Genomic DNA, 15,536 nt, shown 5'->3' with positions numbered 1-15,536 from the left:
AGGATTAGAAAGAATACATGCATGCAACTGGAAATACAGTTCTTATGTAAGCATAACACAACTGAGTGAATGATTAATCGCCAACTATAGTATTCATTACATTGAGAAAGAGGTTAGCAGGGTATCCTATTTGTATGTTGATTGTTTCACCTGTGTTGACAGTTTCACCTTTTCCAGGGACTGTAAAAAGTCAGGGAAAATGTATGTCTTCTATAGGTCTCTAATGTTGAGTTCTGCATCTTTTTTGTTGTTGTTGTTGTCAGTCGTGGGACTTGAATTCTGGGTCTGGGCACTGTCCCTCAGCTCTGCACTCAAGGCAAGTACTCTACCACATGAGCCACATCACCACTTCCAGTTTTCTGGTGGTTAATTGGAAATAAGAGTCATTGACTTTCCTATCCCGCTGGCTTTGAACCATGACCTTAGATCTCAGCCTCCTGAGTAGCCAGCTCCCAGCCAGTTCTACATTCTTGAAACTCACAAATCTAATGTGCAACTTGCATACTTGATATATGTATCACTAGAGCAGAAATCCAGTAAACAGTATCTAAAAAGAAAGGTTGGCACCATATGCAAATTCATTCCTGAGTCATACTAACAAATGAGAAACCTATTACCTGCTCTAAGTCCCAGCATGCCAACAAACAAACATCACAGGATATTTAGTCTTCAGCTTTATTGCATCATTTAAAGAAATATTTATTTCCAATGAACAAATTGACAAATGTTTTAACCAATAGAAAGAAAGGATTTCACAACAGACAGAAAATGGCAGAACTCCTGGCTTCCTATGGGGAAAGGAAATAGCACAAATATAAGAAAGATTTAGCTAAGAGATATGCAAATTATAATACTATCTTCTACTGGGCCATACACACTCATACAAAAGGGAAAGCCCTTGCGACATTTCAATATGGCCTAAACATCCTTTTGTAATCTTGTGACTACCCTTTGGTTTATAGTAGCCAACACTGAGAAAGGGCCATCCACCTCTTAGAAAGTTAACATTGCAATGTGCTCTGGACAGAAAAGCCGTCCCTTCATTTCCTCCCCATTTATTAAACCATCCTAGAAACTAGAATGGGATTGCAGAGCTTTCCCCCAGTTTCCCCTAGACCTGACCTCCCACACACCCATCTACACACAGATGCTGATACAACTGGCTTACTCAGTGTCCTGGGAAGAGATAGAAGCATCTTGTCAAAGTCACCCTTTCAGTGGTGGGCATCTGTGTCCTGCCATCTGGAAGCTCAAATGAAAATCGAACCTAAAAGGGAAAGTGCGGAGAGGTTTTTTTATTTTTTTCCGAATGAATAATCTCGACTTAAGCTGGGAAAACAAATTAATGTAATGAAAATAAATAATAAAAACATAAGATTTTTACATCTATTAGGCCTATCTTTGCAGGATATGACAGTTGCTGGATCTGATAGCTGTGACAGACACAGGCCATTATTCATTTGTCTACACAAAGCAGGATAGGAATTAAAGTCTTCTACAGGTTGTGGCTTGTAATAGATTTGATCTGGCTCCTAGATTCACTGACTCACCAAAAACCACCAAGATTCCTTTGGAAAGAATGATGTTACTGGACATGTCTGAGATTTTGGCTGGAAGGGTCAAAATAAAGGGAAGTAGAGGAGAGAAACACTTAAAATCCTACCTTACGAAAAACTTCCTCCAAGTCACAAGACCAGGCAAATTCTTGGATATTTTCAATAAGTTTCATAATAAAAAGAGAACCATTAGCGACATGGCGCCAAGAAACATTACCTGTAAATACAGGATTTCAAAACGTATTACTGGCTTCTGCCTAGAAACACAGGGATCGCTTAGCTATCCCAGCTGTAGCATGTTACTCAGTTTATCTTCTGTATACTTGATGACTACCATTTTCCAGTGAATGTAGTTAAGTGGGTATATTTTTGTTGAAGCTGAAGGGAGCTTTGTACAAAGCAAATATTAGAGTGGGGGCTGGGAAGGTGGCTCAGTGGTAGAGCGCTTGCCTTGCATACATGAAGCCCTGGGTTCGATTCCTCAGCACCACATAAGCAGAAAAACCTGGAAGTGGCACTGTGGCTCACGTAGAGTGCTCGCCAAAGCTGAGGGGCAGTTCCCAGGCCCAGAGTTCAGGCCCCACAACCAACCAAAGAAAACAAAAAAGCAAATATTAAAGTGCTATAGTCTCTAAGTCCAAGGAGTTGAAAGGCTAATAGAAAAGGCAGAATCTAGCAGAGAAGAGTGGCAGGGTCTTGGCAAAGAATGCTACTGTTTGTCTATGTGGGTGTGGGTGTGAAGATTCCAAGACTAGAGAGGCTAAACAACTGGAGGTAGTTTAAAATGTACTAAATTAAGGTCAGGATATAATCTCAATTTTATCACAACTTATGGTTAAAGTCATTGAGATCTATTCACCCCACACATGCCATCTTTCTAGTTAAAAACACACCCAAATGTAAGGCTGCAGTGTACTTTGTCTGACATTCTGCCAGCACATCCCGTCCTCATTTTTCGAAGTAATGATGTCTGGTAAAACTAAGCTGCTGGGCAATGCCAAGATTTCTCACTTTCCTATATGAGGTCAGATTCTAACTTGTCTTAGTGTGGAAAGTCTTCTAATTAATTCTGTTTGTCTCTCACTGGTTCAGAAAATATACTTTACACCATGGAGGAGTTTTCTAATTACTAATTTAGTGAATCTGTAAGTATCCACTCTGTGGATGAGGGTAATTAAATGTGTTCCTGAGAACCTTGAATTGGTTCAGATGTCCATGCTCTAGCATTTGAGTGTCAATCTCTCTACTAGTAATCTCCACAATGGTGTTCTGCAAGAAATCCATTACCTGGTGTTGAAGAGCAAAAAGCAATAAAATCCTTCTCTACATGGGCTCTCTTAATGCCATCGTCTTCAAAGCCTTCTGAATCTGCTGACAGCTCATCTTCAGAGACTCCTGCTGAATCTTTTAGCCACACCACCCCTTTGTTCTCTAGAAAGAAAAAAATTTGATTTTTGTTACTACTAACTCCCAAGAGAAATAATTGCTCCTAAAAGGCTCCACCAAACTCAAGAGCCATTGTTTTAGCAACACTCAAATGAACTGTAATGGCACTGACACATTAAGGTCTTACCATTGCAAAGGGTATCTCTCCAATCTAAATAATGAAACAAGTGTCTCCCAGCCAGAAATAGTTCACAAAAGCTATATTTGAGTCATGAAGACAGGTGTCCTTTAACATTTATAGACAGACATGAAGACATTGAGAAATAAAAGATGTCAACAGATGATACACTCAGTGTTTGATTGGCTTGAGTTCTAAGACATCAGCACTCACCTCCACGGCAGGCCTGAATGATGATCACCTTGGGTTTGTCCTTCAAACTCGGGCAATTTGAGGTGTTCAACATTTGGAAGATAGTGTCGACTTTCAATACATCAGGTACTTGTTCAGAGTATGTCTTCCCACAGATCCCCTCCTGGATCCCATGAGACATGAACACCACGAAGGTACTGTCAGAGACCCGGTGCTCTGAGCGGTTTGCAAATGCCTTCATCTCCTCGATCATTTCCTAAAGGAAACCATAACACTATAAGTTTATCGTCATACCTTCAGAAACTAACAAAAAGACATTTAATGAAAGCTTTGACTAGTCCACAAAAATGAAAGAGGAAAGAAAATTGAAGTCTTCTCTGAAAAGTGAGAAAGGAAGCTAATGGGAAGTCATCCTGAGTTGAGTGAATGAAGAGAGCATTACTAAGTTCATGGAATACTTCCCAGCAAGATACATGAAGCTTGCTAAGGGACTCTTGCATTTGAAGGGGATATGGAATATCAGACACACTCTAAGTGAAAGTGTTTATTATAAACTTCAAGAATTAGATATCCTTGTGCTATGAACGTTCTATCTAATGTTAGCTAGGACATAATCATTGTCTCTGTTTTGAAACCCTTACCGAAGCTGTGAGATTTTTTTTCACAATGACGCTGTATCCCAGCTGTTCAAGCAGCATTTTCATTCCTTCAACATCAGCATCAGCTCCATCCCTCCTATTAAGACTGTCAAAGTCTATGTTGCAGATAATGAGGGCAAGGCGTTTGCGGGTCAACTTGTTCATGATTGGATAAATCTGTAGAGAAGGTAGACGGGATGAACAATCTGGTTTGCTTTAATTTAGTACTCATTTTAGAACGGCTTCCCTTCCCTCCCCTATCAAAAAATCCAAATCCCATCAGTGATAGCTGAAGAATTGGAAAGAGATTTGGGTTTTAAGTTGGGAGTAGGTATGGAGTTTGCCCAAGCCCAGATGGCAATTCAGCATCTGCCTTTAATTTTGGCAAGTGAAAATTTGAAGTATATACAGGATTTGAAGTCAGGATACTGAATTTTCAGATTAATTCTTCCACTTTCAAAGTGTCTGATTATGGACACAATTTTAACAATTCTTTTGTTTTCTACTCTCTAAAGTGAATTGATTATTTTGAGGATTAAAGACATTGATTTTGCCAGATGTTTAATATGGTCTTTATTGAATAGGTAGAATCTAGTATCAGCCAATGATTTTGTTACTATTATTTTTCACTCAGGCAATTAGTCCAAACTTTGTACATTCTATATAAGCCCGAATTATAGAAGGTGAGATAGATCCTTTGCGTAGGGAAACAGCCATTGATTTTCTACATCTAAAAGAAATTGCTCTGACACAAAGCCACTGTACTTCAGGAGAGACCCAAATGTAACTTTAGCCCACTCTGTCCTTGTGTTCTGAACACAGCACCTCTGCTGCTTTTGCTTTCTGAATCCTTTGCACCATTTCTAGGGAGCAAAGCTTGAGACTCCCTCTTAGGCCATGGGATGGGAGCATAGTTTGGTTGCCATGCAGTTGCTGAGGTTCTGCAAGAGACAATAAACAGTGTGAGTAATTACATCCCCTGCGATCCCACTTTGTGTTCCTCCTGGCATCATTTATATGTAAAGCCACAGAGGAGGAAATCAGGTCTAGAAGGACCGCTCTGGTATAGTTGCCAACATGGTCATAAGTTAACTGTGAATTACACAGAGATCAGCATTTTACTCAATTCTTTAGATAAACATCTATTATAATAGATAAAGACATTCAGAAGATACTCAACATGTTAGAAAATTTTTTTTGATAAATCTGATCCTACCGATTTAAAGCATAGGATAAAATTTCAGAAGGGTTCTGGGAAATCTCAAAAAATTTCAGAAGGGTTCTGGGAAATCTCAGTTAGCTCCACTGAAATGCTTTGTAAAAAGTTATATGCTTATTTAATAGGCCCAATTGTAGATATCAGGGGTATGTTTTGGAAAATAAGCCTTTGTCTTATCTTCAGGATTACTTTGTACTGTGTACACTTGTAAGTACACTTTGTACTGTGTACACTTGTAAGAGGTGAGATCAAATAAATGAACTAGACTAAAGAACAATGATGAATGCTAAACTCAAGGTGAACACTAGATAGATTTGTGTCACTAAACATTGATTCACAGGTGATAGGAGGAAGAGTTTCCTCAATGGTTGATGTAAAAAAAAATTCCATTAGCCTCTATTTGAATGCAAGTTCAGTTCCTCCAAACCATGTGATGTACTCACTAAAGAAATGAATGTACTGGTCATGCATTTCAAAATACATGAAGACATGTGATTGTCTAGATCATGATGTCTATGGCAGTGATTGAACATGTTCAGGCGCTGATTCAGGTAGAAATTTGGGGATTAGGACACAGGATCAGAATATTGTAGGATAAATATGGATAATAAAGCTGGGAGGACAGCAGGACAGAAGAATAGACTTAGAACAAAGAGTAGCTTCCCACCCATGGCAAATTACTCGTAGCCCCCCTCAGGCTAGATTTACCCCATGACCTTTAATTTCTAGAAAGATGGGGATTCAACGAATATTTAAAAACACAGTTACCTGAGGTAAAAGGAAATACATCTGGGGAGTCTTGCATATTAGCATAATTTCCAGTGTTTGAACCTGAAAGAAGATAAAGCACACTAAAAATCACTTATCTCCAAAGAACTTTGTCCCTCTGTGTTGAATGCTCCCCACTGAATTTTTCCCCCTCTGGCCTGACTGATAATCAATCTGTTCAGGTTGAGCTTCCTGGGAAACAAAGTTCCTATGCATAAATGCCTGGGTGTTTATTCAGTGTTTAAAGACAAAGAATATTTCTAACCGACTTCCTTGATCACACCACCTTGACAAAATGGAATGGAGGTATGATCAGCTATGGAATAAGCCAGTTTTCTTGATGGGCGTATATGAAGATGGCTCTGGAGCTAAACACTACTGCAGTGTAAAGTTGCCAACTCAGAATTGATTCTAGAGGCAGGGAAAACTATGATGGCAAAGTGTCAATGCTTTACACACATACTTTACACCAGAAAACAGTGAGGTACAGGGACAGCTAACCTGAGCCTCAAACTGGAGATAAAGTTCTTAGGTGAATATCTTCATCTACTTGAAAGGATGGAGTATCTAAAGCTCTCCAACTTAGATGATATTTTAATCAGTCTTCAGAATTAGAAGGATAATAAAAATACCTTCATCAATTCAGAATCACAGCTATTTATGCAAAGTCAATAACATTTTCCTTGCAAAATTCCATAAGTATTTCCATATGTTCCTCACTTATATTAATAATCTCACACTCTGTGAATGAGTCAGACCCCCATGGCCCAATGAGATTCCCGAAGCATAGATGAAAACGTTCATAAAATTTACTGGCAGAGTAGAAATGATAGTGGCAGGAAAATATGTGGCAATCTAATAAAACTATTGTAAGTTGGCTATACTCTACCCTCTATTCTTTATATTACCTATATTTTGTCATGGTGACAAAATAGAAATTAATTAATAACAATAAGTAGTTTAGGTATTTGTGGACCAGCCCTTTCCAAGCTCAGTACCTCAGTAGCACATTAAACATCAGAAGCATTAAGTCAATTTTGTAAGTGTCACAAGTTGGAAAACTGGTAGAACAAAATATGAACCTAAGTCTGCTTTCATTATTAGTATGAGATATTGATGGCCCAGCCATTCTTCAAGGTAGCCCACAAAGTGTGCTACACATTAGTGTCAGTGACACGAGCACTGACCAGAATGTCTGCTCTCCTAGGTAAAGGCAGTCTGCCTGCTAGTGTCATCTGCATTGCTCTAAGGAGACAAACTAAACTTGAGATGAGGCAATGTTGTTGTAGAAAATTCTCCAGACCTATTGATAATATTCCTGTCAAGAACTGGAATGTTGTCAATATCAAAGATAAGAAAAGGATTTTGTGTTATTTATAGTTTGAAAAGATCTCAATACAGTGATACCTACATGAGAAATGTATTCCAGAAGCTTTTAGCATTCCATGAATAAAGAAATGAGTTCGCTAAGTCTTTATTTCAGAATATCCATCGAACGTAGGACCATTGTAGGTACAGGAAAAGTGTAGTCTGACTTCCTGGTCTTAGTGAGACAGCTGTACCATGGCCCATAGGAGTTCAAGCCCCAGGGAACAGCCGTAGCTTCTCTCAGTTTTTCATTCTTGACTTTCTGGGTGTATCTACAACCTTGAGATTCTAGAAGATTTGTTGCAGGTGTTCTGATAACCTTTCTCCTTGCTCATTAGAGTACACACATAAAGTCCCTCTAATTACACCCAATGATCATGATCATGGTAAAATCCTGAATGAGGAGACATCTCTGGTCCCTAGAGAAGATGACCTTAGGTTCTAGAATGACCCACAGGAGTTTGTGCAAGCCTGTCTATGATTCAGAGGCTATAGATTACCAGGAATTGGGCAAGGAAGTAGATACCTTGGTCATTTTACAGTCATTCTGACTCTTCCTGTAATGTATTAGTTGCCTTTTACTGAGGGGGATGAGTATAAAAGTAAAAGGAAGTAATGGAAGAAAAATAAAAACATTGGCTATACATAAACACAGAAAACACCTGCAGTGTAGATTGCACAGGCAAAGGCCTTCCCTAATCCCTAGAACAATGCTTCCCACTTTTTGAGAACCTCTCCTTTTGCAGTGGTTTGGAGAAGTGTAATGGAGACCAGTGCCAGGGAGTGCTGAGCTATAGTAGACAGTCTTACTCAAAAGGAAGGGCAAGGACACCAATGACATTCTGATTTTTGTTATAGTATTCATTTATTCTCTGGGGTTCTAACATCACATCTCTCAAGTATATTTTATTTTTTTCCAGAAAGCAAAATTATGGAGAAAATTTATTTTAAAAAACACAATGTCAGAAAAAGATGAAAACACTTTAAGGAGCTCTGGATGTAACAAAACCAAACAAATGTATTAATAATAGTAGCCTTAATAATAATGAGCACTACTGGAGCAGGGAGTCAGACACTGTTAGGACTGTTCTTAGGAAATGAATGCCCACATCCACAGGATAAGAAGGAGCTCCAATCAAAAGGCCACTGAGGCAGAAGGAGGAGGAAGAGAGGAGTCTGGGAACCTGCAACAAGGCCTCAGCAGTCAGAGATAAGGAGGTTGCCCACAGCTAGACACAGGGCCTGTGTGAACTTGGTCCTAAGTCATTGAAGCTTACCTGAGGAGAACCCCAGTGTCTCTGCAAGATGGCAGTCTTCTTCACAAATGTAATCCACACAGATCTGGCATGCCTGTGGCCCCTTCCGAATGACAGCATCAGCCAGAGCTCGTGCCTTGTCCATCACTGTGGCATTTTCAAATCTGACTTTCTCCATCTCTTCCTGGTTCAGCACTCTTTTCTCTAATAATTCATCCAGCAAGCCATTTATTGTACCGGTGCCTACGGCCCGGATGAAGTGCTTCCTCTTCTCTTTCAGGAACTTGTCTATTTAGAGCACAAAGATTTATCAAGTCATGGAAACAGCCTCATTTTCCTCTTTCATTATTGAAAGAAAATGGACCCTTTTAGAGTAAAAAGGAGCAAATTGTCCTTCTCCATTCACTACCCTAATCCCTTCTTTTACTCTGTTAATGTGCCATATTTTCCCTTTGGTATTACCCATGTCTGTTCACAAAGTCCTGAAGACTGGGAATGCAGCCCTCTGTCAATGCCTGAAAATCCTCTCTCACATTTACTTAACTTTAACTAATGAAAGAATGAAATCACAATAGCACATTTTCATTGGAGGGGAAGAGCACTGTTTCAGGTGTTCATCTTGTTCTCACCCTGCTCCTGCTGCCAAACTTAAAGACAGATAAGAGTTATAATCGCAAAATGATTGCAGGATGCTGAAAAAAGCTTCATTTCCTTCCCTTTCAATTCCCGTGTCTCCAAGAATCTTCTGAACCCCTTCCCTCCTCACCAGTCCTGCTTTTCCCTCAGCTCTGTTCTCCTACACATCCACACAGCCCAACAAAAGTTTTCAGGAAAAAAAGGCCCTCTCAGACCTATTTCTTCCCCCAAAACTGTCTTCCCCCAGTAGAAAACTCACCAGCCATCGCTTTCTTCTACCATCGGGTGTAAAATGAAAGTAAAAGCTTGTTTGATCTTCCTAGAAAGGAAGGGTGTGTACATATGTTGAGAAATTCACCATACATGTGTGTGCATGTTTCTCTCTGTGAAGAGATAGTCAGATTTCAGAGGTTTAGACTGGAAACCCTCCTATTGAAAGTTCTCCAGAATTTGAAACAATTAGGACAAGAGACAAGGGAGTAGAGACAAGAAAGGAGTGAGAAAATACATTGAAAGTTAAACAAAGATGCTTCTACTCATTATGAAGTGTGATTGAGAGAACTAGTGTTCCCTCTGCTTCTTCCTGCAGCTCTGTTAGTATTTGCTAAAATCATACCTTTAGTTATTATTGTGATAGTTGTTTTAGATAGCTCCCTTCTGAAAAACAGTGTATTACAGACAGAATCCATCTTAGCTGCCTACTGGGCATTTTCAGCAATTTTGAAATATTACAACCCTAGATTTTTTTGTCAGTCATGGGGCTTGAACTCAGGGCCTGGACACTTGTTTTTAAGCTTTTTCACTCAAGTCTAGTGCTCTATCACCTCAAGCCACAGCTCTACTTCTGGTTTTCTGGTGGTTAGTTGGAGGTAAGTGTCTCATGGACTTCCCTGCCTAGGCTGGCTTTGAATGGAGATCTTCAGATCTTAGCCTTCTGAGTATCCCTATTTAAATATTTTGTTTATTCCCTTTCCCTCCCCAAATTAGACCGACATCAAATATAGTGAAAACGGGTTATGCCGTGGGGGAGGAACATACAAAGCAACAAAAAAATCACATGGTACCTTAGAAACAATAACAAGAAAGAAAAAAAAACCACTTGTGTCCCTACCTGATTTTTTAACAAATAATTCCTGAAAAATCTCTACTGTCCTTTCATCATGGATTAGCTTCATGAATAAGTAGTTAAAATAAAAAAAGATAGCATCTAAAGGATGTACTTGCCTTGGAAATTATATGTATTGCTGGAAAAGGAGAGGTCGCTGCTTAGGAGCCTTATTTATTTTTATCATTTTTATAATGGTATACTCCAGGAGGAGAAATGCTATTAAAACAATCACTTATCAATTCTAAAGATTATTTTTCCCACTACACTGAGTATTTGTCACTAATAGTTCCTTTCATGGGATAGTTGATCATCCATTTCAAGGTGTAACTATCTGAAACAATTGCACTTTCTGACTGATGTCTAAAATGAATCTTTCCCTTGAAATGGATGTGTCTATATGGCTCCAAACTTTGTACTAAACTATATTTACCACCTTGATTTTGTTATTTTTAAGTTTTGTATTATTCATGAAGTCAAAGAAAATGATTCCTAGCCTGGCACTGGTATAATCCTAGCTATAATCCTAGCTACTGAGGAGGCTGAGATCTGAACATCATGGTTTGAACCCAGACCGTGCAGGAAAATCTGTGAGACTCTTATCTCAAGTAGAGCTGTGTGGCTCAAAGTGTAAGAGTGCTAGCTTTGAGCAAAAGAGCTCAAAAAGTGCCCTAGCCCTTAGTTCAAACCACACAACTGACAAAAGAAAAATAAAAGGAAAGAAAATAAAATGATTTGTGATCTCTACAATATTATTCTAACTCCCCAGATTTTGTCTTTTATCAAATACCTTGCTCTGTGTCTCTATGAATAAATGGAACAATAGTGATCAAGCCGTAACTTTTGCTGCAAGCATTGGATTAGCCCTTGACAAGCTTAGTTCTTCTTTTCAACAACATTTAGATGATTGGTTGTTCATTCCACAGTACATATGAGCAAATGGTACCTCAGAAGGGTCAGGAGATTCCTCTAACATCCATACAGTTAATGATAGTCCTGTTTAACCTCAGCTGGTGCTGTTGTCCTCAGAATATACCACCAAACACCCAGAAAGCATGTTTTCTTTCAATTAAGAACAAACAAAAACAACCATCAGATGGCAACGCAGAGTCCTCATCCAGCATCTGGTGTGTCACAAATGGAAGCTTCCTGTCAGTGGCATGTGTCTCTTCTGAGGGAGGAAATACTGAAAACTCTCCCATTCTCTATTTGGAATGTGTATGCAGTCACCCCCACCCCACCATTTACAAGTAATAAATTCCAAAGAGGAAGAGAAGCACATTAGATTTCATGTTAACTTTATGAAGGGCTCATCAAAAGTGCACCAACCTGAGAAATCCAGTAAATGCTTTGGTCTTCATTCCTGGCATCTGATCCTTCTCTGCAGTCTATGACAAAAGTTTCAGGAATTGGCAAGATCTAACAAATCAGAAACCCTCCTGAGTCTTCTAGCAGATAATACTCCATTATTTATTACCAGATAGGAAGGAAAAGGCGAACTATGCAGAACGAATGGGCATCTCCCTGTGTGGAGGTACGGAGCCACGTAGTATCATCACGCCATGTTCCTCCTCCAGCCACAGCCCTCCTCTTGATGCCTGTGTGCACTTTGCCTATATTCACAGTCAATGTTTTTAGGAACACTTGAGTTTTGTCAAAGTTCAGTTGCTGGCAATCGGGTATTCAGCCCTGGGCCTTCTCTATTGCTTTTCCAGGAAGGTTTGCTTTATTGTGTTGAGTAATTGTAGATCTGGCTCTGAAAACCCCGATGACAGTACTACAAAATATAGATGAGGTTCTTGCAAAGATGCAATGCTATTGAAAACTCACTGAATAAAGGCTTTATTTGGTTCCCAGCACAGCAGATATCAGCAGCTGAGTGCACCCGAGTGTCTATAAGGATGACAAAGGAATCCTGAACAAAAAGCGAAGGAGTAATGGGAAAGACTGTCTCAATTATTCTATAATTCTCCCTGGCCTTCACTGATCTTGATGGATTTGGAAGGGAAACATAATCAAGTAGGCAATGTAAGAGTAAGAAACATTGTCTATAAACAGATTTATCACAGATCAAAGTACCCAGGTTTAGGTATACAGAATCAGCATACTGTTTTAATGTGAAAGTTCCAGTTTTTTAATAGTTGCCAATCTAGTGGGTATGAGATGGCTGTCTCCAGACACAGGAATGGTGGCTGTTTCTATGAAGCAGATTTACTTTTTGGAATGAAAATGTTCCTTACCCATGGTTTGTCTTTTCAGATAGCTGTATTTTAGTGGACAGTGTATTATAGAGATTAAGATGGACTCAAATCAAAATTACTGAGATAGTACCATAACTGCTGATCTTAGGCAAGAAACTTAACTGCCTCAGTTTCATCTGCCAAATAGGTTTGAGAGTAATTCCTACCCTGTACTCTTTTGCATTTCAGGAGTAAATATAAGTTAGTGAAATAGTATCTGACACAGAGGATATTTGTCAATAACTATTGGATGTATCCATGTCAAAACCTTGAATCATTTCAATGATTCATTCAATAAGAATATTCAGATATTTAGTAAACATAAATTCTGTGTGCCAGACATTATTACAGATTCTAGTAATATAGTGGTGACAAAAATACTTATCTGAATAGAAATCTTTAGAAATTTTAATTTATCGTTTGCTTGTAGTATTCATTTTTTCCCTTTTCATTTTCTCTACAAAGTTAGTATGAAGCCCTTTGTCTGCTTGCTGAGAGAATATTTGGGACATGATGGAAATTAGAGATGACCAGAAAGACGGGAATGGGGGGCAAGAGGTTGAGGCACACAAATAATTGTAATGCCATTAGAGAAAACACAGAATGAACCCTGTCTTCATGATGGAAGTAAGGAGGCTCACACAGCAGATCTGATGCCGAATATCTGCATGGAGCCTTGCCCTGGCCTCTTTCATCGTGGGAAGTTCCTAAGGAGGATCTCCTCTGAGATAACAAGGAAGCTGAGTTCTTGTTATTCCACTGCCTTTTTCTGATGAAGCATAAATCACCATGTAGGAGGCTTTAAAATGATAAACCAGATGCTTGTTGTTTGAGGGAATAATGCTAGCCTGTGAAGGAAGGAAGGCTGAAGAGCTTTGGCAGAGCTGTTGTTCAGGGCCACCTGGTTTTGGCTCTCCTTTCTCCTCCAGATGCAAGTTAAATTCAAGACCCAGCAAGTGCTTTTCTCGCCTTGGTACTTTTCCCTCATTTCAGCTCTCCTTCACAGGAAGGAGACATGTCAGTGACTTTGGTAGCATTCAGGCATGCTTGTTTCGTGTCTGCCAGCTTTGTTTTGTTTCAGATCTGTAAGAAATATTACAATACGTACCAAATGCTAAATATTACAAAGCTTATTTCAATAAATAACCTAGGCAGTTTTTCTACTTTTAGAGCAATAGAATGAAACCAACTTAGAATTCTAGGTTGCTGACAAGACATGAGACACTGGAGTACTGTAATTAATAAAAATTTAGCTAATCGTAGGGACTTTTAAAATGGTAGTGTAAGTCAAAAGTTTGCCGGCCCATTTCTGATTTAGCTTTGTGCTTCTACTGACAGGATATGGAATATGTCTTTGTCTACTGACTTGACAACAGAAATAGCCATAATTTATGTGTGCATCATGAAAGTGCCCATCCATTTCCTTCTACATTGTTTCAGGGGGTTCAAGAGAAAAAAAATTATGAATAATTGATTTTTCTCTTTTTCTTATTTTTCTGGAGGACTCATTCCTTGTACTCTAACACTGTCAGAACTGTGCAGCTGTGTTTATACAAATGTGTACAGCACTCTGCTCTCCCTTGTCATCTGTTTATTAGAGATGCATCAACGTTCCATGTTACGGAGCACTCAGGTTCATTCAACACACAAATCCTGATTTCACAGGAGAAGAGTGAATTCCTCCCAGGTCTTCTTTATGAGGTTTCTAGTCCCAGATCCTCCCAGATTTGGACCTACACTTCTCAAAGCTCAGTGGGCTACTTGGCTTTTTGCCTTGTCCTTCTGCAGGACATTCAGATCAAGAAGCCAAGTAGAACAGGCAAATGTCTGTCAAAGAGGGTTCCTTTGCCCATATCTTTGTTTCTGCTTCCCTTTGTCTTCCCTGCTCTTAGCCACATAACAGAATGCTGAGTTTGAAAACAGACATCTTTCTGGAAGCTATCCTCAGATACAGGCCTTGTTAGAAAACAAAGCCTTGGCATCCATGCTCTTTCTCCCCAGCTTTTTGAAGAGTAAAGCAGGATGGTTGTTTACTCCAGACCTCCTATATTATAGAAAATTAAATAAATTCATGCCTATTTTTAATTGTATTCAACATGTTCCTTCTCTTTCCTCGGGCTCGATCTAATGTAGTAATCCTTTGGAAAGGACTCTGCACATGTGCATACCAGTTTTTCAGCATCATTTCCTTAGATAAACATGTAAGTAGGGAATGGATACCGCACTCTTAAGTTCCAGTAAGAGACAAGGCAGAGGAAGGTATATGAAGACTCAAAGAGACCATATGTTTAATCCACGAATCTGACACAGAGAAAAAGTCTGAGCTCAGAATTCAGAGGTGTAAAAATAGTACTTGGCTTTTTTTTGCTAATATTTTATTTTATTTTATTTTTTATTGTGAAAATACTGTACAGAGGGGTTACAATTACATGGGCAAGATAATGAGTACATTTCTTATCAAGCATTGTTGCCTCCTCCTTTGTTTCCCCTTCCCCTCCCTTCCCATACCCTCCTGCCCCCCCAGCATGCCCCCCCACACCAAAGTTGTAAAGGTCATTTTTCGACATAACGGCTTGTACATCTCATTGTTGCAATGGGTCCACCTGTATCCCTATTGAAATGATTTGCATTTTCCCTTCCCCTCCACAAATTATACCAACATCAAATACAGTGAAACCAGGGTTTATGCCGTGGGGGAGGGACATACAAAACAACAAAGAAATCATCTTATAAAAATGTTAGAAACAATCACATTTTAATGCATAAAAATCCAAGTTTGATGAAAGGTTTTTTGGTCAATAGATCATGGTAGATCCATGGATTGAATTTATCTCAGGATGTATGGAATTAGAGGAGAAATTTAAGTTAAAAATATGAAAAAGCCTTTACAATTATTCCATGACTAACATGTCAGATTAAAGAGAGGAAGATTGATGGGCGCTGGTGGCTCACGCCTGTAATCCTAGCTACTCAGGAGGCTGAGATCTGAGGATC

General features: G+C 39.2%; 1 protein-coding gene across 2 annotated transcripts; it reads right to left on the bottom strand.

Annotated features, from left to right (window-relative positions):
• Nucleotides 1–661: 661 nt before the first annotated feature.
• Nucleotides 662–9,513, bottom strand: LOC138838827 (caspase-1-like). Of its 2 annotated transcripts, XM_070038192.1 has the most exons (10): nucleotides 9,457–9,513; nucleotides 8,583–8,849; nucleotides 5,938–6,000; nucleotides 4,776–4,891; nucleotides 3,954–4,127; nucleotides 3,334–3,568; nucleotides 2,844–2,987; nucleotides 1,664–1,773; nucleotides 1,169–1,267; nucleotides 662–788 (listed from the first exon to the last, which is right to left on the bottom strand). In XM_070038192.1, the coding sequence occupies exons 1-9, from the start codon at nucleotides 9,461–9,463 to the stop codon at nucleotides 1,169–1,171; spliced, it is 1,215 nt and encodes a 404-aa protein (XP_069894293.1). In that variant the 5' UTR covers nucleotides 9,464–9,513; the 3' UTR covers nucleotides 662–788. The 2 variants fall into 2 exon arrangements, with proteins under 2 accessions (XP_069894293.1, XP_069894295.1); XM_070038194.1 differs by lacking the exons at nucleotides 662–788; nucleotides 1,664–1,773 and having other exon boundaries at nucleotides 1,174–1,267.
• Between the last annotated feature and the right edge of the window lie 6,023 nt (nucleotides 9,514–15,536).

Source organism: Dipodomys merriami, unplaced genomic scaffold (genome assembly GCF_024711535.1).
Source record: "Dipodomys merriami isolate MVZ:Mamm:240054 unplaced genomic scaffold, mDipMer1.0.p SCAF_29, whole genome shotgun sequence".
NCBI classification, from domain to species: Eukaryota; Metazoa; Chordata; class Mammalia; order Rodentia; family Heteromyidae; genus Dipodomys; species Dipodomys merriami.
This window is presented reverse-complemented; position numbering and strand designations above follow the sequence as displayed.